This window comes from Desmodus rotundus, chromosome 2 (genome assembly GCF_022682495.2).
Source record: "Desmodus rotundus isolate HL8 chromosome 2, HLdesRot8A.1, whole genome shotgun sequence".
NCBI lineage: Eukaryota > Metazoa > Chordata > Mammalia > Chiroptera > Phyllostomidae > Desmodus > Desmodus rotundus.
In genome coordinates, this window is record NC_071388.1 from 30,848,921 (window position 1) to 30,873,348 (window position 24,428).

The following is a 24,428-nucleotide window of genomic DNA, read 5'->3' on the forward strand; positions in this document are numbered from 1 at the left end:
CAAAAGATGTGAGAAAACACAATCACCAATAAGTACTTTAGCCTCCTGAGTAACTTGCAGGATTTCTCGTAATGGGACATCTCTGGGTGCCCACCATCCCATCTTGAAACCGCATGCAAGCACCTGTGAGTCTGAAAGTCTCCATCCTATTCCTCTACCTACTCTGTATGCCCTCCCCTAATACTCCTTCCTGAGTGGACCTCAGTAATACCCTGATCCATTTCTTAACAAGAGACCTTTCAGAGTTTTATATTGTATTTTTAGTTGAATGTCCATGGATTTTGTCTATTTTATAAAAGGTTTCTACTAGAAAACATAGAGCAAATTGTGAATACTCCAGAAAGGGAGCCAGGGAAGGCAACATGGAAAGCCGAATCTGGGTCATGAGAAAAGGTCTGGCCTGGGCGAGCAACAGAGAAGGGGACAAGGCCCTAGTAAACGTGGAAAATTCAGGCACAGAGGGTATGTTCCAGGACAGCATATACCTCCTAGAACATGCCAAGAGAAGAAAACTCACCTAGAAACATAGAGAGCATCATCTCTAGTATTGCTCTTCTAGGGCAATGATGTTCAACCATTTTTATCTCTTGGCACACATGAAACCAATTACTAAAATTCTGTGGCACACCAGAAAGTATATTTTTTTGCCAATGTGACAAAAATAGGTATAATTTTAATTGATTTACAGAAAATATAGTAATAGTAATTACCTACTTTTTGTGCTCCAAAGTGATTTTTTTAAATATCAAGTGCCTATACTTGTATATGAGAATTTCTGACACCAAGCATTAACCAATCACATACAACCTTATTATGTGATGTGACAAAAAGGTGTAACTGTATTATCTGACCTATATATTTATGGTTCAAGACAGGGCATTCACACCTAAAAGCTATTGTTGTGTTGGCTACTGTCAATTTTTTACCTGACAATCTAAGAGAAAGAGGTCAGTCTCCCTGACTAAACAGTCAGGTAGTGCCTGTTTTACCAATTCTTGCAGCACACTGGTTGAAAATCATTGCTCTCAGGTAACAAAGTACACCCTATTTTTTAGTAATTACTTTAAAATATTTTATAAAGCAATGCCAGATGTTTTGGCATAAAAACATTAAAATCATAACTCATCTGGTCAAACATTCAAAGAACAGGTGATGATGCTAATAGTAGTTAGCATTTTGAATGTGACCATCTTTAGAAAAAATATACACATTTCAGTTCTTCAAGACTCTTTTGGCTTAGATTGAAGGCTTCATTTAATCATGCTACTTGCCTGACCCTGCGAAGCTTGAGTTTGCAACCGTATATTAGTTTTCTAGAGCTCTCACAGTGAAGCGCCACAAAGGGATTGCCTTAAATAATGGAAATCTATTGCCTCACAGTTCTGGAGGCTAGGAGTCTGGGATCACAGTGTTAGCAGGCCACACTCCCTCTGAAGGTGCTAGGGATCCGTTCTAGGACTCTCTCCTCGCTTCCTTGGCTTGTGACAGCATAACTCCAGTCTTCACACGGCATTCTCCCTGTATGAGTGTCTCTGTGTCCAAATGTCCTCTGTAAAGACACCAGTCATATCAGATTAGAGGCCCCATTCTACTACTTTAGTATGACCTCATGTCAACTAAGTACATCAGCAATGACGTAATTTACAAATAAGGTCACATTCTGAGGTACTGGGGTAAGGGCTTCAAAATATTAATTTTGGAGGGACACATTTCAGTGCATAGAAAATGCTGAGTAGACAACAGATTGACAAAAGAAGTCACTTCTCCCATTCTTTTTTTTTCCTCTAAACATATTTCCCATTCTTTCTTTTTCCTCTAAACATATTTCCAGTTACATGTTCTTAAAATACTCAACTGTCGCATTTAAGCTTTGCCTTGTGCCTGAGCTGCCCCCTGAACCACTGTTCTATCTGCTGAACCAGAGAGAGTGAGGGCGTGGAAGTCAGCCCAGGGAAGTGAGTGTTCCGGAATGAGCCGGGAGAGGCCTATATCAAAGAAGACAGTATCTCTGAGAGCCCTTGGGGAAGGTGGGTCTGGGCAAGCACTCAAAACTTGGAAACCACAGGAAAGATGAAAAAGGATCAGTGTAATTTATCATCCAAATAAGGTAATAGTAATAGTGAAAAGGAGCCCTGTTAACAATTCTGTTCCGCGTTAGGGGTAACTCTATCTATCCCTGGCAGGGACAAGAATCACCGTACACGGCAGCATAGGAACCACCACTTTAAATGATCTCTGCTCGTCATAGCAGATATTAGAAGATGTTAATTTCCATTCACCAGAAAGCCAAATGGCTTATTTTGTTCTTTAAAGGCAGGTTCCTTAGCAAAGCCCGTATAGGCATGTAGTAGAGGGCACTTGAAGGACTTGTATTTGATAGTCCCTGGGATAGCTGTACTGGGGAGAGAAAACTGTCAGAAGTATAATTCAAGCGAATTGAATTACTGTAAGTAACTCCTCAAAGGGAGATCTAAGGGTAGGTTTTCCTGAAGGCAAAGGTAGGACTTTTTCAGATTATAATTCCCGTGCTCACTATCATCCATAAAACTGAATGTTGTGGGAAAAACAGTGAAGGAAAGGCAAGCACCATTTGCCAAAGATGTGGCCAAGATAACGCTGCTGTCAAGATGAAAGTTTCGTGTTATCTGCACAATGTAAAATTATTTCCGATTACCATATAATGAAAGGGGAGGAAAACAATGGTGAGCCTACCCATCAACGCTTGTCCATCATCTCCATGCCACGGCAGGATGAATATGGGGCTGGCAGGCCTGCGCCTTCCTTGGAGAATACTAACTATAAGCCAGGTTGGAGCACATTGAGAGGCAATTTCTCTCCCAGAAGCCCCAAAGCCTTTTAAGTAGTTCAGACTTCACTGTTCACATCCAGTTGCCAAAAAGCAAATGAATTACCTGACTTGAAAGACATTTGTTTCCCCGTTTTGTTGCTGTTGTTGCTGTTTTGGCAGTTAGGATGATCCTCTTGTTTTCCCTGCATTCAGGCCCCACAGAACCACATGCCTGTGCACTAACAATGTAGGGAAAAAAAAGAAAAGAAAAGCCAAAGCATGGTTTTCAGGTGATGGTTCACTTCAGTCTGCTTGCAGACTGTCCCAAGGGGGCCTACGGAGCTGGCTGCTCTGCAGAATGCCAGTGCGTGGAGGACAACACCCTGGAATGCAGCGCCAAAAATGGCAGTTGCACCTGCAAATCTGTTACCAAGGCAACAGATGCCAGAAAGGTACAATCTGAAGATAAATTTTCTTTCTTCTCTAATAACAATGCTCAGCCTTTGCTCAGCACCATCTGATCATTAATTATTTAATCCGCCAGTGTCCTCAGGGGATGGGCAAACTTTATTACTCCCCCATTTGCAGGTGAGGAAACTGAGACGCAGGGCAATAAAATTATTTAACCTTGTCATCTCAGCCTCTGCTGTGAGCTGTCCCTGCACTAGCCTAAGCAGGGAGGGGAAAAAGACCACCTTGCAGGGAACCTTATCCTAAGAAGATCACAGCTGGCTAATCACTTCTTTGAGGTGAACGAATCAACCGAAGGCGCTGCTACCTTTCAGAGTTAAAAAAATAATTTTCTTTATATCTAAAGATAGATCATTCAAACAAATACAACCCAAAGATTCTAACCATAGAAAAAATTGGGAAAATTTAAATATAGTTTTCAGTGTGGTTCTTTCTCAAATTTCTAAATATCACATGAATAATTTTTATAAATCTATAAATATAAAACTTTATGTACATCATAGTTCCAATTATAAGTAACATATATAGATGTAAGTGGACAGATGCATGCAAAATTTGGACAAAGGTATTCCAGGTTCTAGTCATGGTGTCTCTGCTTGGGGCCTCACGGAAATCTTCCCCCAGGTCTTTCCAGAGCTTTCACTTACTCGGAAAGTCTTACGCCACTTTTTCACTGAAGGTTATCGGTGCTGCACTACTTAAAACTGCAATTTGCATGTCTTTTGAAAATTCTTTAATTTTCCCAAAGTGCTTATTATCTTTTAATATACTGTATCCTATAATTATTATCATTATTATGCCTAGTATTTATTGCCGTTCCTTCCTGCTAGAAGCTAAGCCCTACAAGAGGAGGATAGCTGTTTCTTTTGCTTACCAAAGTATCCCCAAACTCCTAGGACAATCCTGACATATAGGACTGGTCCAGTAAGTGTGCTCTTAAGTGAATACATAAATGTGAATCTTTGATGTTATCCTTTATAGATATCTCTCATGTTATCATGACTTCTGCATTAAGCGCTTGTTACTATTTTATTCAGGGGAAAGTATCATAACATTCTTCCTTTATTATATGAGGGGGAACCCAAAAACCAAGAATTTATTTCTAAAAAAGTGTGTATTTATTCTTACATGTTGAAACTCCAGTCACCTTCAAAGTACTCTCCATTCCATGCAATACACCTATTCAGACTCTTTTCCCACTGCTTAAAACAGTTTTTGAACTCATAGATTTTGATGCCTTTTAGTGCTTCTGCTTTTTTTGTTTCAGCTCTTCCACATTGGCAAAATGTTTTCCTTTGAGGATTTTCATTATCTAGGACACCCACAAAAAATCACTTGAGGCAAGATCAGGTGAATGGGGGGGTGGGGCATAGGGGTCCTGCCATTTGTGAAAAACTGCTGAACACTCAGCACGGTGTGGGCAGGTGTGCTCGTATATCACCCATCATGAAATGGGCAAACACGTTGCAAGAGTCTTCCAAAAAATTCACTGAAGCCAAACACAGCCTCTCACAACAATGCCAGCTGGTACACTGATACAGATGGGTTCCTAGAACACTCACCTAGCAGGGGAAGCCTGTGTTACAAGGGGCCCACTCTCCAGAAGATAATTCCAGTTTTTTGGGGGGGGTTCCCCCCTTGTTTATAGCAACACTGAATATATAACAAATAAAGTGATCATAACTAACAGCAAGTGAACTTTTTGCCTTTGATGTGATCCAAAGGGCAATTGTTTAAAATTCTTGTTTAAATTCAGGAGGAGATTTGATGAGTTTGAAAGGAAGCCGTCATACCATTCATTGGTTGAAGTCACAGACACAGGCCCTGGGTTTGGGGTTGTCCTTGGCACTTGTGTATTACACGCTACCCCTTGCATTATCATCCTCAGAGAGCCGCAGGGCCTGTCAGAGCTGACTGAAAGGGAGGAAGTGTTCCAGGCCCCCTAAGTCATCCTGTGGCTATTGAAATGGAGCATGTAAGAAGCAATGTCCATCTAGATTTTGTGGAGTGAGGGCTATTTAGGAAGCTGGGTTGTGACTTTCTAAGCAATGGGGAAATGTACGTGGAGAAATGTACATTTCCCCATTGTCAGAAATCTGACATTACACAAATGTGTTTTCGGTGGTATAAAAGTGGGTCTCATGCCAATCTCAAAACTTCTCCCTGCTTCAACTGGTTTTTAAGGCTCCAGTCAGCCCCTTGTTCATTTCCCCACTAGAGAAGCCTTGACCTGGAAGGCAATGCACTAAGAGACAATACCGTATACACACACCTGGGTAAATTTAATTTATTCTGATAACATTTTCTCAAAGTAGCTGCTGAATATACTGTATTGGAAAATGCTTCTGAGATTCCCACTGTGAAGGAAAATGAGCTGAAAGTATATGTAAATCAGCAAAATACAGAGGTCACCATAATCTCTGGAAAACATATTATTTTTCAATCAGATAACTTTGTCCAATTCTGATATTTTTGTCTCACCACAAAATGAAATTATGAATCAGAGCAGAGTGGGTGAATGGGATCGCCCTGATTGGCAGCAGAAATCAAGGCAGAAAGAGCTCTCCAAGACATGTGCATGATGAAAATCAGGCCTGTTTTTCTTTCTCTTTTTCAAAGGAGTGAAGTGGTCCAAGTGCTCCTAGAGCTAGACGAATCTTTAAAAATCTTGACTCCAAACCTGTGTCTAGATTGCAGATGAATAGTTCATTAAAGACTGCAAATTGTTTCAATGGCACTGATGAACTGTGCTCTCCACAATCAGCACCAGGGCTTATTTAACCCATCGGCAGTGACTTTTAAAAGCAGAACAGCTGGTTTCTACATGAATCCGTGATACAGCAAAAAGGAGGGAGAGCAGGCTGGGGGGTTGGGGCGGGGGTGAAGAACCAGCTAGTGTTTTTGTTTTGATTAGTTTGTCGCCTGGGGTGGTTTGGAGCCCAACTGCAGACAGAGCCCCGATATAGTGGGCTCTGGCCAAGCTAGCACTTTGAGTCCATCTAAGGAGGCTCATTCAACCGCGTGTCATTATAATAAGGACAGATTTTTGTTACAATAGTTCCACATTAAGTGAACTCTAATTTGAAATCTACTGGGTCTCTAAGAGCAGGTTTATTGACTTGGAAAATGCTCAGTAGCTAGTGTTGCAGCATAAGTTTGGTGTGGTGCCCGAAAGCGCATGTTTCAGAAGCCAGAGGATCTGAGTTCAGTTCTGACTTTGCTCCTTATGAGCTGTATGACCCAGAGAAAGTAACTCAACCTCTCCAAGCCTCAGTTTCTTAGTTAAAATGAAGGTAAAGTTGCTTATGTCACTAGTAATTTTTATGAAAATGTGAGCTCATTTATGTAAAGTGTGTGGCACAGAGTAAGTGGTCAACTGATAATAGCCAGAAATGGCATAAACACCCCAGAAAATTGAGTGATTCTGTTATTCAGGGGAACTCTGCCCAGGGAAGCAGGTACTTCACAGGCCAACTTGGTCGGCTGTGACTTTCCACAGTTGTGATAAGTTTAGAAGAGCTTCACTGTTTTGCCTGTTGGGAAAGGATGTTCTCTACCAGGTGTCTAATTCCAGTGGTTTCAGTGGTCGGACGTATGCTGAAACCCTTACTGAGCCCCCAGTGATCATGCAGCCTCGGTCTCTTTTCCAACTCAAAGGACGTTCAACAAAGCAGCACTTTCTCCACTTTATGACATTGTATGCTCTTATAAATACACAAATTACATTCTCTGGGTTGATTATTCTGGTTTACAATAGAAGCAAAGACTTGGAGAACAGGATTCAGGCAGCCGTTTGGGGACAGCTTCCCCAGCACCGTGCCTTCTAAGCTTCCTGTACAAATTACATCTCATTTTCAGGTTTTGTTCGGTGCAACTGCCTCCAAAGGCATATATCAAAATTGCTTCCATTGTTACTGTCTAAAAAACCACATTTTCAGTTAAAAAAAAAGCCAACCTCTGTATCTGTGTTTCCAAAGTGACAAGATATACCATCATGTTGATTTCTTCAGGGAATGTTTTTGGAAGACCTGTAAATCCTTGGAGGCTACTCAAATGTTTGTTTGCCGCCCAGTAGGACACTCATGCACTCACTCACACACACACAAACACATGCGTACAAACACACACGCACACACACACAAGGCTTTTCCAACACACTTAGGCTACAGCAAAAATCTGGGACTATCTTGATTTATTACAAGTCTTAGCCCTTTTCTTTCTCTTTCTTGTTTTACCAGCCTGCCCTGATGGCCTGTGGGGACCAGACTGCCAGTTTTCCTGTGGAGCCTGTGAGAATGGAGGTCAGTGCAGCAAAGAAGCTGGAAACTGTGACTGTCCCCCTGGCTACACAGGAAAAGCCTGTGCCATGCGTAAGTCATTAATCTAGAGAAGATAACCAAAAAGGTCAATAATGTTCTTAGCTTTATAAATGCTTTTTTTCCTAACTTCCCTATGAGATATTTGTTAGGTTACATCTTTCAGTTATCTGTTGTTGTATGGCAAACCATTCCAATATTTGGTGGCTTAAAACAATGATTTATTATTTCTTTTGATCCTGGGGATTGATGAGATGGCTCTCCTGCTGGTCTAACCCGGAGTCGCCGATGGCTGCTTCGCAGTGAGTCATCTGGGAAATGGGCTTACCGGGGCTTCTCAGCCGGGGGACCTCGCCCTTTGTGTCTAGAGCATTTCCACAAGGTTAGCATGGGCTTCCTCACTGCACAGCTTCAGAAGCCGCACATCATCACTTCTACCACGTTCTGTTGCTTAAAACAAATCATGAGGCCAGCCAGATACAAGGAGAGAAGAAAGAGATTCTACCTTCTGATGAGAGGAGTAGCAAACTCTCATTGCAAAAGACCTGCAAGCTGGGAGGTAGGGTTGCAGCCATCTTTGCAGCCAATCTACCACAGTATTTAAAGGTATACTGAGAAGCACTCCGAAGAATCCATTAGACTATACTTGTAATTCTTGTCAGAGTGGAAGCAGATTATAAACCAATAAAAAGCTCTTAGTTAAAGTGAATCTGTGTCAAAGTGCCAGTACAACTACTACCCTGCTACCTCCTTTTTTTGCTTGTGATTCTTACAGCATCTCTTAGCCCTGCCTGTCCTGCATCCTGGATGCCCTCGGCAGGGGCCACAGTAACTGGAGAGCTTGAGGAAAGCTGCGGCTGGATGATCATGATGCTATTCACTTGTAATTTTTTCCAATTACCGTTGACATACAATATTACATTAGTTTCAGGTGTGCATCTTATTGCATAGACATTTATATGCTTTACAAAGTGATCACCCTGATAAGCCTAGTACCCATCTGACAACATACATAGTTATAACAAAATTATTTTTACATTACTATTTTAAATATGTCTAATAAAAATTAGCAAAAGTCTGTTTCTGTGATGATCTATTATTTTATCTGGTGTAAAGAGTGATTTGAGTTATCCTTCAGTGCTTAAGAATTTCCATAAACCAGCAAGCAAATCAAACCTCAATGAAAGCACACTATGTAATACCTGAAGAGTATTTAGCACTCAGCAAATCACCTGATCATTCGGGGAATCCATTACTGCCCCCAAGGATAACCCTCAAGCCACAGTGACAGGACAAAGTTCTTGCCTGGTGATTTTTCTGGAGAAAACTAGGTAGTTTTTACTTTAGGACTGTCATTCTGGCTCTGTTGACAAGCATCTCAAACAGCATGAAAGTGTGTTGCTGCCGTGGTTGACTATCCTTAACCTACATGTTTGCTTTTTAAAAAAACCCTTAAAGGTAAGAATTTACATATTCAAAAGGTAGTTACTTGCCATTTCTACAGTGAAGTGACATTTTTCTGTCTAACTCAACTTTAATGGAATAATTATTAAGCAGATAGTGACCAAATTTGCACTGTTCCAATTGTCAAGGTAATATAAATAGATTATTTGAAAACACGTGAAAAGAGTGATAAACTGTCCATTCTTTACAATGTTAATTTAATAATTATAACTCTTTTCCATTCTAGGATTTCAGACCCCAGGAAATATAATATGATACTCCTAAGACATTTTTGATCACCAGTAATAGTGTCCTAAGTTTGTAGGCAACCTGATACATGAGAAAACATAGTGAATTGAATAGGCGAAAATATTCCCCAACTCTTAGTCCAGTTCAACTTTTGTGTTATGTGCTATTATCTGATTTTACACACATAGACACAACACACAAATTATATAATTATTATAATAATGTATTTAGTAAAATGAATGGAACCAAAGGCTCGGACTCATTGAAAATGCTTCATGCATACTCCACAATGAAAGTGTGGCATTAAAAAGCGGGCTTGTGTTTTAAGAAAAGCATACACTTCTCTGAATATTCTGTTAGGAGCCTTACAGAATTTTCAAACCTAGTTACTCTGCATAATGAACTTAAAACTTATAAGCAATACAGTAATATGTTTTAGAGGCAGGAGTGATCAAAAAGTCCTTTCTAAAGATATTAGCTCTATATAAATTCTAATTTTTTAAGTTATAAATGCAATTACTTGGGGAAAATAATTCTTTTTTAAAAAAGGATCTTATTTCACATTTTTAGAAAACTGTCCATATTATGATAGTTTGTATTTTTCCCACCCCATAAGCAGTGCTGGGCGGGGTGGCAGCTGCGACCCCATGGACACTCCCACTTGCATCCTCCGTGACAATGCGCCATCTCTGCAAAGGGCAGTTCCACCCTATAAATCAGGCATTTTATCAAATGCCTTGAAATATGGTCCCAGCTTTTCTTTAATCCCAGCATTATTTATGATAGTAAAATACAGAACAAGAACAGCCTAAATATCCACCAGAAGGAGACAGAGTAAACAAGTTTTATGACACATCAGTAGACTATTCTGAGGCCACTGAGATCCATGTTTTGGAGGAATGTGTAATGTCAGGAGAACTGACATTAAATTGACATTAAGTGCTGTATATAAAGAATGGTCCAAATTTGTAAGCACATGCACCCATGTGTGTATACGGAAACTTGTAGCAGGAAGGACAGCGGTCATTACCAAGGGCCATCTCCGGATGGTTGGACTGTGAGAGAATTATATTTCTCCTTTGTGCATTTTTGTCTTTCCCATATTCACTACTTTACATTTCCCCCTTAGCAATCGTGGGAAAATAAATCATCTTCGGACCAAACACTGACTAAGTATCCAAGTGAAATAACTGTCATTTTAAAAAATATAGTCTGGTGGGCTTAACTTTTCCCAAATAGGGAAGATGTTTTCCTTCAATCTAATTGAACTTATTGCTCTTTTTGTGTCTCTTTTAATTTAAGATTTTTTTGTCTGCTTCACATGACGTGAATATTGAGCATTGCTTTGCACACCACTAAAACTTAAAAAAAAAAAAACCACTAAAAGAATCTAATACAAGTATACCTTGGAGATGTTGCAGGTTCAGTTCCAGAACACCACAATAAAGCAAATTTCTTAATAAAGTAAGGCACATGAAGTTTTTTGATTTCCCAGTGCATATAATAGTTATGTTTATCCTATACTAGCCCATTAAGTGTCCAATAGCATTATGTCTAAAAATGTGCATATTTTATCTTAAAGATACTTTGTTACTAAAAATGCTAACTATATTCAGAACCTGTTGGAAACGGGCCCCTTATTAGCTATGCAAGGTTTCCACAAACCTGCAGTTTGTAAAATAAGGCAGCATGTGCACCATAAAGCGAAGAGCAATAAAATACGGCGTGCCCGCAATGCTTTCTGGGAGCACTTCAGTTCCCTTGCTGCAGGAGCTCCATGTCTATCCTCAGTTGTGTTGTTACTACTTCTCTGAACGCTGCCATGTTTTTATGAGCATTTACAGAATAGTCCCCTCCACTGCTGAAGGTTAGAAAATGACAGAGAGTGGGAGAGAAGACACTAGCAGGGGAATACTAATTACAAGGGCAATTTATGCTTTAAACATCATCTGATCAGACATCATGAAACGATGACTCATAATGGAAGGGTGATGATCAAGTATCATTCGGTATCATTAAACCATACTGAACACAGGTGTAGATTTTCTGTAGAGGTAAGCTGGTAAATGGTAAACAACTGGTTCTCAGAAATATAAAAGCCCTTGTTTGTAGCATTTTCCAGTTTCCACAGTGTAATACCCCAACCCTTGTGACTTCAAGTAACCAATGTGATACAAACTGACTCACAAAAATTCCTAAAAATTTAACAATTGCCTTTCCTGAGCTGTCACTTATAGCTCTAGTGTAGTACTGGTGGGCAAATGTATTCTGAACACAGAGAATGATTTCTTACTTTCACTTTCTCTTTTGATATTAATCAACAATTATTTTTTAGGCATCTATTTTGCTTAGATGTTTCTAAAGATAACTAGTTTGACCTTTGTGGTTGACATAATTAACCAGAAAATAAATAGTTCCAACCAACAAAAATTTCACTACTTATTTAGCCTATTTTATTTTTAAAACTACAAGAATTAATTGTTTAGATCAACTGCTTCAAGATTCAAAAGCAAACAAAAAATGTTGGATTGCTTTAGTGGAGACAGTGCGTCCCTCTTTTTCTCTAGACTTCATGTGGTTGGAGTGTTGACTCAGATACAGGGGGGTCATTTGTTCCCTTAACTGACCCGTAAGCCGTATTCCAACTACCTGTAACACACCCACCATAAACCAGGGCGGGCATTTTCTTTATGACACAGTGTTGTAAAAAAAGAAGGCAGTTACTTAAGGAAGAAAAAAAATGAGTACATGTTGAACAAAATAAAATAAAACAAACCAATAAAAAACTATTAGAAGAAAAGTTAAAAGTCTTAAGTAAGCATCGTCAAACGTGGAGAGGGGAGGTGCAATATTATTCTTCTAACCTCTCAGAAACAGCTCTAAATCTGCTTTTTAAAGTTGCTGTAAAATAAGTTGTATTTAAATAATGCATCTCCCATCCTTTCCAGCAGTGAAGTGCACATCCCTTACCAATCTGGTTCTCGGCAGGCAGTCCAGCCCGAGGAAGTATCAGCAAAATGTCAGCCCCCACAGAGAAATGCGACAGAGAGGCCACACTGACGTAGTGACAGGCCTTTCAAAAAGCTATTGTGCAAATTCAGTTTTTCAATAGGGAAATGGTTGAGGACTGATGGGCATGTCATTGCCAATGAGTTTATGTTGCGGCGTCGGTGGAAACAGAAGGGAGTCTGCTGCAGTGATACACAGGCGTGCAGCCGAGGAGTTGTCATCAGGTTATTTGTCTTCCTGTTTTCAAACAGTGAATATTCAAATTAGCTGTGATTTTTTGGCACAGAGCCATTGTAGTGGGCCCAAGAGCCCCGCTCTTTCCTGTATTCTTATCACCTTCTATAATGTCTCAGTTAAATCTTTAAAAGTGAAGTTAATCTGTTACCACTTTATAACCCTCAATAGTTTCCTAATGAAGTCAAAATTCCATAGTTTGGGTACTGAAGGCCCACCCTCTCTCTGTCCTGATATCTTTTTGACTACTTTCCCACATTTTCCATATACCTTCGTCATTCCCCAAGCAGTGTGTGCTTTTACAATGTGGTGCCATTGTTCATCAGTCTTTCTACTAATAAATATTTTATTGCCTCTTAAGTTTTTCAGGGGGGTTTTATTTTTCAATATATGGAAACTAACAAAAAATTACTAAATCTCTTCCTTCCATAGCCTTGACAATAATATTGTATTATAATTGTCTGTTTGTACATGATTAAAGCTATCGTTTGTTTTTTTCATTCCCTAGCTATCAATATACAAAGGATGCTCATTAAAGATATACTAGATTCAATTAAAGAATATTCTTAACAATCTCCTAAAGAAGTTTGAGATTAAAGTTTCATAGAAATAATCCACCAAGTAAAAAAAGACAGGAGAAATACAGTTTATAGTACTGAAAGATATTCAGTAGCCTACACTGAGCTGGATTGAATCGTCAGGTCTTTTAAGATGAAATCCATGGCAAAACTTCTTTAGTATCTATTCCATTTCTGAAAGCCCTCTTCAGAAGAAGCTCTTCAAAGGACTAGAAGACTAACAACATCAGGCAATGATAGTGTTTCATCATTCTTTAGTTTCCTCTCAAGATTCTGGATATATGTATTACTGTACTCACCTCCAATGCACGCAGTCTTTTCTTTAAATATAACAGAGCCACCTCAGAAACGTGAGTAAGTATCTCTGGCTCTTAGTTTCTGTAACTAAAAGGAAGGGATTCAACGGGGTAATATATAATATGTAATATTTATGTAATGATACACAATTCAATGTTTACTAAGTAACACTAACTGGTAAATATAGACATATACTGGACAGCAATAATATATTATCCAAAGCTGACGTGAACTGAGTGATTGGGCTTCCATTCTGTGTTCATTGTGCTGTGTGTTTTTCAGCAATTCACTCATCCAATCCTCAGAACAACTAATTGAGTTGGGTTTTCCCCATTTTACAAATGAGGAAACTGACTCTAGGAAGAATTGAGTAACTTGTCCAAGGTAACTTACATGAAATTAGTATCTGAGGACTCAGGTAATCAATAAAGTTCATACAAAGCTACATATTTATAAAAGAAGATGATGTTAATATTAAATATTGTAGTGTCCTGGTGTAAAATTTAAAATAAATAGATAAAATTCTATTAGAAAAGAAAACTGAATAGTCAAAAAGTTTGATTAAGGTCATTCTCTTTTTGGTCTCACATTTGTAGGTTTCAGAACGAGTGACTGATACAGCCAAGGGTATTGTTGAAAGGTCAGGTGCCATAGCAGCCTTGCTCAGTTTCAGGATGGAGGAAGGGTGCTTTTTCTCTGTGTGTTTGCAGCTTGTGCAGCCTATTTGCACAGCCTCAGCTGCTTGCTGCACACCATCAGCAATAATAGTTCTCAGTGGGACTGTGATACTAGCCAGTGTACCTGCCTGTCCAGCTAGACTGAGCCTCATGACAGATAGTGTAAGTCAGATGATTCTTAAGTCCTGTTCACCATCTAACAGAAATAACCACCAGAGGAATTTTTCTTTGCAGTTTGCAGATGCTGAGTGGTCTGTCTTTTGTTTCGTTTTGTTTTTATAGGGCTTCCCAATCTTAACTGTGTTTAAAATTCTCCTTCTATGTTGGTAAATAGAGCTGGCTATCTGCCTACAGCAATTCATGATTGCTTTAGCTGCTTGCTTCTAGAGCCCTAAATTGAATATCTGGAAGAGCACAAAATAAATTCTTCCTTCCTCAAAGTGAGTCATCCAGAGGTTCTGCTGTCCAGTACACACACATTTCATATACACACACACACACACACACACACACACACACTGTGAGTTATTGGTTGGGCTCATGGTCCACTGGCCTTTGAAATTTCTATCTACTCATAACTGAATATTTGTTTTTACTTATTTGGTATATATTCATCCTACTGCCATAATTCCTTAATATTTAAATATAAGGACCAGTATGACACGTGGAACATTTTATTTTTCTGAATTGCTTTTTGATATGACTGGGTCCATATGTCATTATTTCCTTTATTTAAAAACGAACAAACAAACAAAAATAACTTTATAACTCCTGACCACCTATGTTTCTCCACTCAGGCTGTGTTACATTAGGGAAGTACTTATTTTGCCTTAATTTCCTCACTTGTAAAATGAGACTAAAAAGAGACCTATCACATCAGATTCTTATGCGGACTAAGTAAGTTAATACACAGCACACCTTTCGAAGGTCTATATGGTATAGGTTGTCCTGAGACTTTGCACAGTGCTTTGAATGTGAGAAAGGTTTCAGGTCATAACATTCATTAAATTTTAATTTTGTTATTGTTTTTGAGCCTTCTGTGTGCATATCATTTCTAAGGGCTCAATGGAATACTAAGAAAGACAAAATGTCTTTCTTTACTCAAGGAATTTATTCACAACTTAGTAGATGGCAAAGGTGTATAAAACACTGATTTTAATTATATTTCAAGAGGATGCAATAATAGATATGTGATAGGGTATTGTGGCTTACCCCATTTGGGGGGATCTCTGAATGCTTCATTGAGAAGGTGGAGTGTCAGCTGAACCTGAAGGAGTTGAGTAAAATTTGAAGGGTGGGCTTCAATGAAGTTCATGCCAGGCAGGGTGACTCACGTGAGCAATGGACGGCCTAATGGTGTGAAATGATACACACGCATTCTGTGTATATCATTAGAGTGACTGGGTTTGGGTTTGGATATGATTGGAGATGAAGGTAAAAGGGGTAGAAATAAGGGTCAAATGGTGAAAAGCCCTGGTTGCCACATTATAGAATGTATGCTTTTTTTTTTTGGAAATAACAAGGAGGGTCAAGGAGCAAATGACTGTGGTCTCAGCCAAGATGTGCAGAACATCATCACGTCTTTGCTCTGCTCAGCTTCACTGTGGGTCATTTTTTCCTGCTTCTGGATGAAGTCCCAGAAAGATCCCATGACTTTTCTAGTCACTCTCAATTTTTATTGTGTGATCCAATTAAAAAGGATAGTTCTATCTAATCAAAACTTTAATTTCCAATTCAATTTAAAGCTTGTTCCCTTGCCTAGTCCAGGCTTAACTCAATTTCAGGCATGGGTGCTTCACTCTATCCCACTCGCCCTGCTCTTGTCTTTTAACCCCTTCCTTCCAGGCCCCCCCCGAGATGACTTGTGTGAGGCCTAGCCTGTGGGAAGGACACCCCTGCACATTGCCTCTCATGGAAGTTCCACTCTCTAGTCTTTCATCCGCAAATGTGGGTCTGATACCAGCTCAGGAGCCTCCCAGTTTCCAAAAAACACATATCAAGCACTCAAAGTGGTCGTCCAAAAACCTTCTACACTTGGCTGAAAGTTCAGGGAAGCATTCCAGGAGACGGGAGGAGGAAGGCAGCACCCCTGACAACTCCAAAGATGGTATCTAGGATGGTATTGAACTGCTGCAACCTTGGACCAGACTGCGGGCCTGCCTACTCTGGCTTCTCCACTGAGGCTCTGTTACATCTGGTAAGTTCCTAATGAGCCTCAGTTCCATCATATACTGATGGGGCTCGTTTGTTTGTTTTGTCTGGGAAACAAATGAGCAAAATAGAACCAGAGGCATGGGAACAAGGAACAGACTGACAAGGACCGGAGGTGAGGAGGATAAGGGGAGGCAGCGAAGAAGAGGAAGAGTCTAGTCAAGGAACAGGAATAAATGACTCATGGATATGGACAACAGGGTGGGGACTGACTGTGGGAGTGGGGGGTGGAGGGTGCGTGGGGCAGGGGAGAGCAACAGGGGAAGATTGGGACAAGCATAATAGAACAACAATAAGCAATATGATAATAAAAATAAATAAAATGGGGCTAATAAAGGACTTATTTGATCAGATTCTTATGAGGATTAAATAGGTTAATATATCTTATTGTTTTAGAAGGGCACAAGGTTACATTCAGTTAATTATACTCAGTTAAAAACTAACTTTCTCTTCAAAGAAAATTTTCCTTCTTTAAAAATTAATTTGTACCACTTGTTATATTCCCTCAAAGTGATTGAACAGTTAAGAATCACAAAACTAGATTAACATTCTGTTAGTAAGACCTGAATAAATTAGTTATCATTGTTTTGAGGTCTCTTCTACAGATCCGGGAAAACAAAAAAAAAATTTGTATTCTTCTATCTAGTCACTAATTTTAATCCTTATGCTAACCTTATAGCATAGGGACCTACTATTATGCCCATTTCCAGGTAGGAAAAGTTGAGGCACAGAGAGGTAAAGTACTAATTTACCTATGGCCACATGTTGCTAAGTGAGGGAGTGATAATTGGAACCCAAATCACGTTTTAGTGAACAGGTGTGGAAAATGAATGACTAAAGTTTGAAAATTATTTAAATGGATTGTACAGCTTGAGATGTGCTGAGCAGGACAAATGTGAACAATTATTTATCAGAAAGTCAGATCCCAACAACTCAAAGGAAAGAGAGTTGTACGGGACTGAGACCCATCAACGTCGAGAAGGGTTGGATGGGGTGGCTGGGAAGACACTAAAGGGAAAGCCAAGAAGAGTACGGACAGAAACTTGCTCAACTGTATACATTTAGGAGGACATAGGGAAAGGGAAACCAGTGAGTGAGATCAAAATTACTTCGGGTGATCAAAATTACTCTTACACACTGGCAGCCTCAGAGCTAAAGTGTTTTGTTGAGCAGGCAAAAAACATTTTTTTAATATGCTATTCCCTATTTAACATATCAGAAGATGTGGGAACACTGGACCTATATTCTTGGGTGGGAACAAATCAGCTCAAATCTTTCTGGGGTGATGGGAGAGGGGCAGGCACTTTTTAATTGGTCATAGCCCCATCCACCCTCTGGCAGTTCACCTGCGGAGACTCTACCTGCTTTCTCCTGTGTGTTACTGGCAGGGCTCCTGGCCGTGTGTGTGACTCCTGCTTTAGAAAGGTGGGAAAATGGAAAAAGGAAATAGGAGAAAGCGGAGATTTCATTCCAGAAAAAGATGATTTTCAAGAAAAACAGGATTGTCACTATCTCATATGCTGCTTAAACAGGAAAAGAAATAAAGAAGCAACGAATTTGTGATTTAAAACTTGGTAATTTTTGAAAAGTATGTACGCAGTGGGAAGGGGATGATGCGCAGGTTGAGATTAAAGAGTGAATGGAAACTAAAGAAGTAAAAACAACAGCTGTGGTCTACAGGCCATAGTTTGACAATGCAGGAGACAAAATCATTAACCCATTTTTTTTCTCTGTCAACAGAATGTCTAAACTATTCTTTGCCTCTTCAAGATACATTATCCCTCCTGGTCATTAACCTACGTCATTAGCTTGCTGAAAAATCTCACTTCTCAATCCCTCTCACTCTAGACGGTCAGGTCCAATGTAATCATGATAACAATGATTCAGAATCCATGAGAGTTATTAATGTTGAAATAAAATCAAATACCTGGAATCTTTGCTTTCACATAAAACTTGCAAAGAATATATTTAAAAGATCGTGCCGATAGATACCTGGAGAAGTAACTTTTTCACTCACTGAATTTTTCTATTGTAAAGTTTTAACTTGTCTCCTACTTACTCTCCCTCCTTCTCTCACATACACACACATATACAATATTTATATTATATATCTCAGTCACAATTTTTGACATCTCTAAAATTAGGAAGTGTCTCACTACTGAAAGCACAGCAATATGTAATTACCTTGTAACTTTCTAACATAGTCTGTTTTCATAGACTGAAGGAAACTGCCTATGACTATGTTATGAATAATTTCTATCTCCTGGGCCCAAAAGGAGATAGACTATGAGGGGAAAAACAAGTGAAATATGTATATTAATTTCCCAACAGTTTGACACTGGCTCAATTTGAAATGCCTGATTGATCATAATAGTTGTTTCTAAGTTGGAATAAATGATGCTGGCTTCAGCAATGACTCTGATGCTAAGTCTGAGATATCTGTATTTGCTTTTTTTCTATAATAAAAATGACAGGCCCAAGAAACTGGGAGGAAAAAACCCTCCTGCTATTTTAAGATACTGTGGCTCTTACTGTGTTTTCTTGCCATCATTAATCAATTGTCTGAATATACAGAAGAAAGGAAAGGAAGTCTGCAGACCACTTAATGTGCCCCACTTTAGCACAGCAGCAAAGATACCAGACTTCCTGGATGTCTGGCTTTGTGAGAGCCTCCTCATAATTAATGTGTTTTGGAAGCTCAGTCTAAAACTTTTCAAATCTTGAAGAAGAAGTTATGTAATATCCTTGAAATTGCCTATGTATTCCCACTAGGATAATGTGTGTTAGCTATTACCAGGAAATTATATTTCTATAGAATCTGACAGATCTGTACATATATTTCAACTGTATGTTGCTAAATTTTTATTTAAATTTAAGAGAACGCAAAATGATAGTGTTAGCATGCCCATACGTAATTATGGGCATGCTATGGGCGTGGAAGTTTGCACTCCTGGAGAGAATGTCTATAACTTAAACTATGTGATCAAGCAGTCTGATTTACGGCCCTAATGATCATACCGTGACACAATGAATATTTTACGCTTTACAAAGCATTGGCCTCTATTATCTTGGTCAAGCTTAGGAAATTATCTAAAAGGAAACAGTAACGTCCACTTAAATATTACAGTACTATGGAAATGGTAAAGGAGCCAATCCCAGTTATATTTAGTCTCTTAAGTTATTATTGCCATCAATTCTTAATTATGTATCTTAATTATGTACCTTAATTATGGTATCTAATGTGCAGTTTTAATATTGCACTATCTTGGATATTTGTATACCTTTTTCTCTTCTATTTTAAAGTTTTGAAATGAAAGTAAGACAATTTTGGTTGAAAGCCAAGGAAAAGAATATACATTAGAGGATGAATGATTTTACAAATGCTACGCAAATGTCTGCAAAAGCCACCCTTTGCAAAATGGCACATTTCCACCCATTTAATATTCAAGTGCATAATCCACCTGAAAAGATAGTAAAATATCTCACTCATATATTCAGGGCTAATTTTTCAAATTTTAATAATTTTATCAGTCCCTGGTAATGCCTTTTAAAACTTTACAAAGCGTATTAATAACTTATCAAAGATTAATTACAGATCAGCCTTGTGGTCAGGAATTTGAGTGGTTTTCAGTTATCTGAATTAAAATGCATCTGCTTTGAAAAGAAGACATAGTATTAAAATGTTGCCCTCTTTACCAATTTTAAGTTCTTATTTATTAAAAATAGATAGACATACACGTTAACTCAAGTGTCGTAACTAAATGAGAAGGTGATGGCGGTTTGCATGCTGGTAAAGAAAAGTGGTGCAGAAGGATGTCTTCAAGGGAGGACAGGTTACCTCCTGGACCTATGTGACTTGTTTGCAAACTGGAGGACCAATCACAGGTATGCACTTATGATGATCTTCACTTCTAAAGTCCGCATGTTGCTTTCAAGGAGTGTAACCTTGAAATTTGGTTGAGAAATAGATTGGGGATAAGAAGATAAATAAAAAGTACATATCTGAATTGAGAATAGAAGGATTTTGAGAATTATCAGGTAAAAGAAAAGAGAGAAGAGAAAAAAGGTCTAGAGGAGTCTGTTTTGGTTTTTAAGTAATTCTAAGTTAAATATGTTCAAAGAGCCAGCTAAAAATGAATAATAACAAATGTAGAAGAAAGCAAGAAACAGCAATAAAATTATTTAAATCACTAATGTATTTTTAATGTAACCTCTTGTGAATGATTTATCCATTTCCTTTAATTTCCTTCTTTCAAATTAGAGTAACAATATGTTGATGGATTGCTTTGAGGACCAGGGTTACTATATAAAAACCGCTACACCAGCCTGGGCATGGTAAAACCTCAATGGCTAGTAACTCTTAATATTGACAATTAAGGTTTTAAAAATCCAGATATTGCTTTCCGAGAACTTTAAGTTTTACAAAAAGATAATCGGGTGAACTGTACTATGTTACTTAGCATGATTTTGCAGTTTCTTTTTCTAAAGATTATTTATTTATGTATGTATGTATTTATTTATTTTTAGAGAGAGGGGAAAGGAGGAAGAAAGAGGGGTAGAAATGTCAATGTGTGGTTACCTCTCACATGCCCACCACCGGGGACCTGGCCCACAACCCAGGCATGTGCCCTGACTGGGAATTGAACCAGTGGCCCTTTGGTTGGCAAGCCAGCTCTCAATACACTGAGCCACACCAGCCATGGTGATTTTGCAAATTTCTGTAGTCATTTTTACTACCAATATGGGGAAAATTATAGATTCTCTGTTTTCTCATTGTGGGTGCTTGTAGTCCATCCCCAAAACTTTATTCCTTTCCTTTCTTCATAAAAAATGCTTTGAGGGAAATTATATTCCTTCTTGGAATTCTGTAACTTAAATGAAAGACTCTGGCAGTCAGTGGTGCCAGTTTTCCCTAGGTCCTGGCATGCAGAACAGGAACTGGTTTCCAAGGGAAAGCGTTCAATACTCTGTATGCAAAGTAGCATTTTTACATAGCTCTGAATGTCATATCCAAATGTAAAGCTGCCTGTTGCCTCAAGTGTGAAATTCATTTTCGTTTAAATTTTGTGTTTTTTTGCAACTGGTGATGCTGGTATTTGTGGACTGACCCAGCGGTGGAAGCACATGTGACAGGGTTAAAGCAGTAATAACTGTGTCTTCTCCAGCTGTTGCTTCTGTCTGCATGAAGAGGGTTTTATGTGGAAGCTACCCCTGGGCCAAAGCAATAAATCTGCAGGAGTCAAGGGAATGGAAATGTTTGGGTTTTTTTTGTCTTGATGTGATTTTACAGTCTCCTCCGAGTTGTAGATTTTGCATGTTGTGATCACCAGTGTTTTTAGAGAGCCCATATTTAAAATTACATAGTGTCTTATCATTTGACTTCAAGTAACTGTGCAAACCAGAGCTCGGCCACTTGGAGCCTTGAATCCACCTGACTCACAATTTGTGCTTAAGGAAACAGGTTTTTATTAACGGGGTTCCAACCTTGGCGGCGGGAGGGGCTGAGAACACTCCTACTCAGAGCCCTCCTCTCCCATGAGTCCCAGAACTTTCCTTGCTGCCCAAAAGGCTACAGGCCAAAACCATGCCCAGAAGCTCTGCATTTCCTTATCTGTCCACGCAAACAGATCTCCACTCTCTGTGGAAGGTGCACTTGTGGGTTTCAGAGTTGCCATCCTCTCGCAGCAGCTCTCTCCTTCCGGATCTGGGGTGCACTGCTCTCAGTCTCCAGGTAGTGGTTCAGGAAACCATGTGCCATGTTACACTGTCCCAGAGTGTGGAGCCAAGGAGGCAAGCATACTTGTGTGGGACCCTGCCTTCAGGAGTGGGCTCTCATCCACGCGGGGTCTAAGTCCCTAGTGGGCCTCGCATCTTTTGGTCCCAGGAATGCTCCTGTCTGTGCAGGGAACAGGGCCAGAACCCAGAAATGTCCAAATGCCAAAAAACCCAGAGGGAGAGATCTTGCACAAAACTCCAAAGTCCCATACCAAGAGCCCCATGCCAAGAGCCCCCATACCAAGAGAGCAACTTTGCCTACATCCTTCAGAAAAGCAAAAGTCTGCAGCTCAGGTCACAAATCAGCTCCAAACACCTCTCATATGTCTGTGCTTGACCAGGCAGGTCCCCGCAGCTCCATCAGCTCTGGCACCATCTTCCACCACTATCCAGACCTCCAGACCTTAGAGAAGACTCCCATCAGACCTCCTGTCCCAATTTTAAATACTTGGCTGAGAACTTCCTGTGTAATCTAACATCTGGCTCTTCCTATGGTGTGTTAGTGTCTGCCATTTTTGTCAGCTCGCCAGTGTCTTTGACTCTCTTTCAGCTGCCATCTTTAGTCAGGGCAAGAGTTCCCATGGGTATCCAGGAAAGGCATCCACTCCCGTAGCTCACGTCAATGCTGCATGAGCTTCCCCCGCCCCCCAACCCCTACAGCTATGTCACAAGTCACTGCACATTCTCACAGTCAGGTACACAATTCTGCAGCCTCCATAGATCTTCCTTCCAGGAAGGCAAAGGCTGTTAACCTGCCTTTTTTATGTAATGTGCCTCAAACGCTGCCATTTCTGCTCTACGGGCCCCTTCACTTAAGGCAGGATCATGGGGGTTGTTTTCCTACTTTCAGGAGACCCATGCACTTCGTTACATTCACATATATAATAAATTGGATACTGGGTTGTTTTCAGATTTCTTTACCTGAGAACAGTCTACTCAGTGATTAGAGTTTGGTTTTTAGGAAGAAAGAATATTAGGATGTTTACCTTTGCTCATTTACAGAGATGTATCCTGGCACCAATGTCCCATTGGTTCTTGTCCATGATAATTTAACAATACTAACCATTTTTCTGAATGCATTTCATCTTGAGCTTTTGAGGATGATTTCAGTTCAAAGTGCCAATTGAGGGGAAAAAAAGGTAGAGACTCTGCCTATTCATGATCCAGGACAATTTTCATACGGGTCCTGGTCATCCAGGTCTGGATCCCTTCTAGTCTTCCCACTGCTTTGCTGTGAGGGCCACAGATCCTTTGAACTCCCTTTTCTAAGGCACAGGGTCAATGACAAGAAACCAGTGTCTCTGTGGTTAGGCTCAGACGTCCCATTTAGGGAGCACTGTGTCATAAATCTGGATTTTTAAAGCCATCACTTGTCGTAATTGTATGAGGTACTGAGAACTATATCCCACATGACAGAGCAAAAATGAAAACAATGGCTATAGTCTAGAACAAAAAAAGGAATGTAAAAAATATCCTTTATTTGGACAAAAAACTTATTCACCATAGTGGGGGGAGGGGGGGTCAAGCCTGTGTAGCTATTGCTGTGTAGCACACATTGCCTTAAAATGTAATGACGCGAAACAATCGCTATTTATGATTTCTCAAGGATTCCTGGAGAGTCGGGCAGTTGTGCTGGTCCAGGCCGTACTCAACAGACTCCCTCATGTGTCTGTGGTCAGCTGGCAGGTCAGCCATGGCTGGCTGGTCCAAGGTGGCCTCTTAGGTCTGACCTTAGAACTCACTCACTGTCATTCTGCTGCAGTGAAAGCAAGTCACAAGCCAAAGCAAGTCACAAGGCCAACCGCAATGCAAGGAGTGGAGAAATAAACTTTGCCACTTGAAGAGAATTACGTGATGAAGGGCAGGGATATGGGGCTAGGAGAATTGAGGACATTTCACAATCCATGGACCTCACTTGCTTTCTCAGATTATGAGGGGCAGGGTTGACAGCCCCTCCCATACTGGATCTCAGCAGCCCTTTTACTCCTGGTAAGTTCCATGTTTCAAAGTGAGGTAGGAGGTTTTGAATTACCTCCAGCCCTCTGAGAAGGTGGCGTTTGAGAAAAATTACTAGATAGCTCCATATCGTTGTTTTGCGTTGGTTAATATATATTTCTACAACACTTGTCTTAACGCAGATGCGTTTCTCTATGAATGAGTCTTGATCTTAAAAATAGCCTGTTCTGAAAGTGTTTCTTCTTTTTTCCCTTTTTTTCTTCCACATAAATGTATATGTATGTATATGGATACATAGGTGGATATCTGTGTAGACACACACGTGCACACACATACTTTTTCACTTCTGCCAGCATTCTGACTACTGATTATTCTGAACGTCACTACCCAGAGCAGGGGAGATATTACCTGCCTCGCTGGGGCC

At 39.8% G+C, this 24,428-nt stretch overlaps 1 protein-coding gene across 1 annotated transcript in view; it reads left to right on the forward strand.

Annotated features, from left to right (window-relative positions):
• The window catches only part of LOC112309221 (EGF-like and EMI domain-containing protein 1), a 195,070-nt gene that overhangs the window by 111,023 nt on the left and 59,619 nt on the right, over positions 1-24,428 (forward strand). The window contains 5 exon segments of the mRNA XM_053919362.1: positions 3,107-3,211; positions 3,214-3,240; positions 5,575-5,639; positions 7,498-7,629; positions 13,982-14,224. Coding sequence (XP_053775337.1) covers positions 3,107-3,211; positions 3,214-3,240; positions 5,575-5,639; positions 7,498-7,629; positions 13,982-14,224 — 572 coding nt within the window.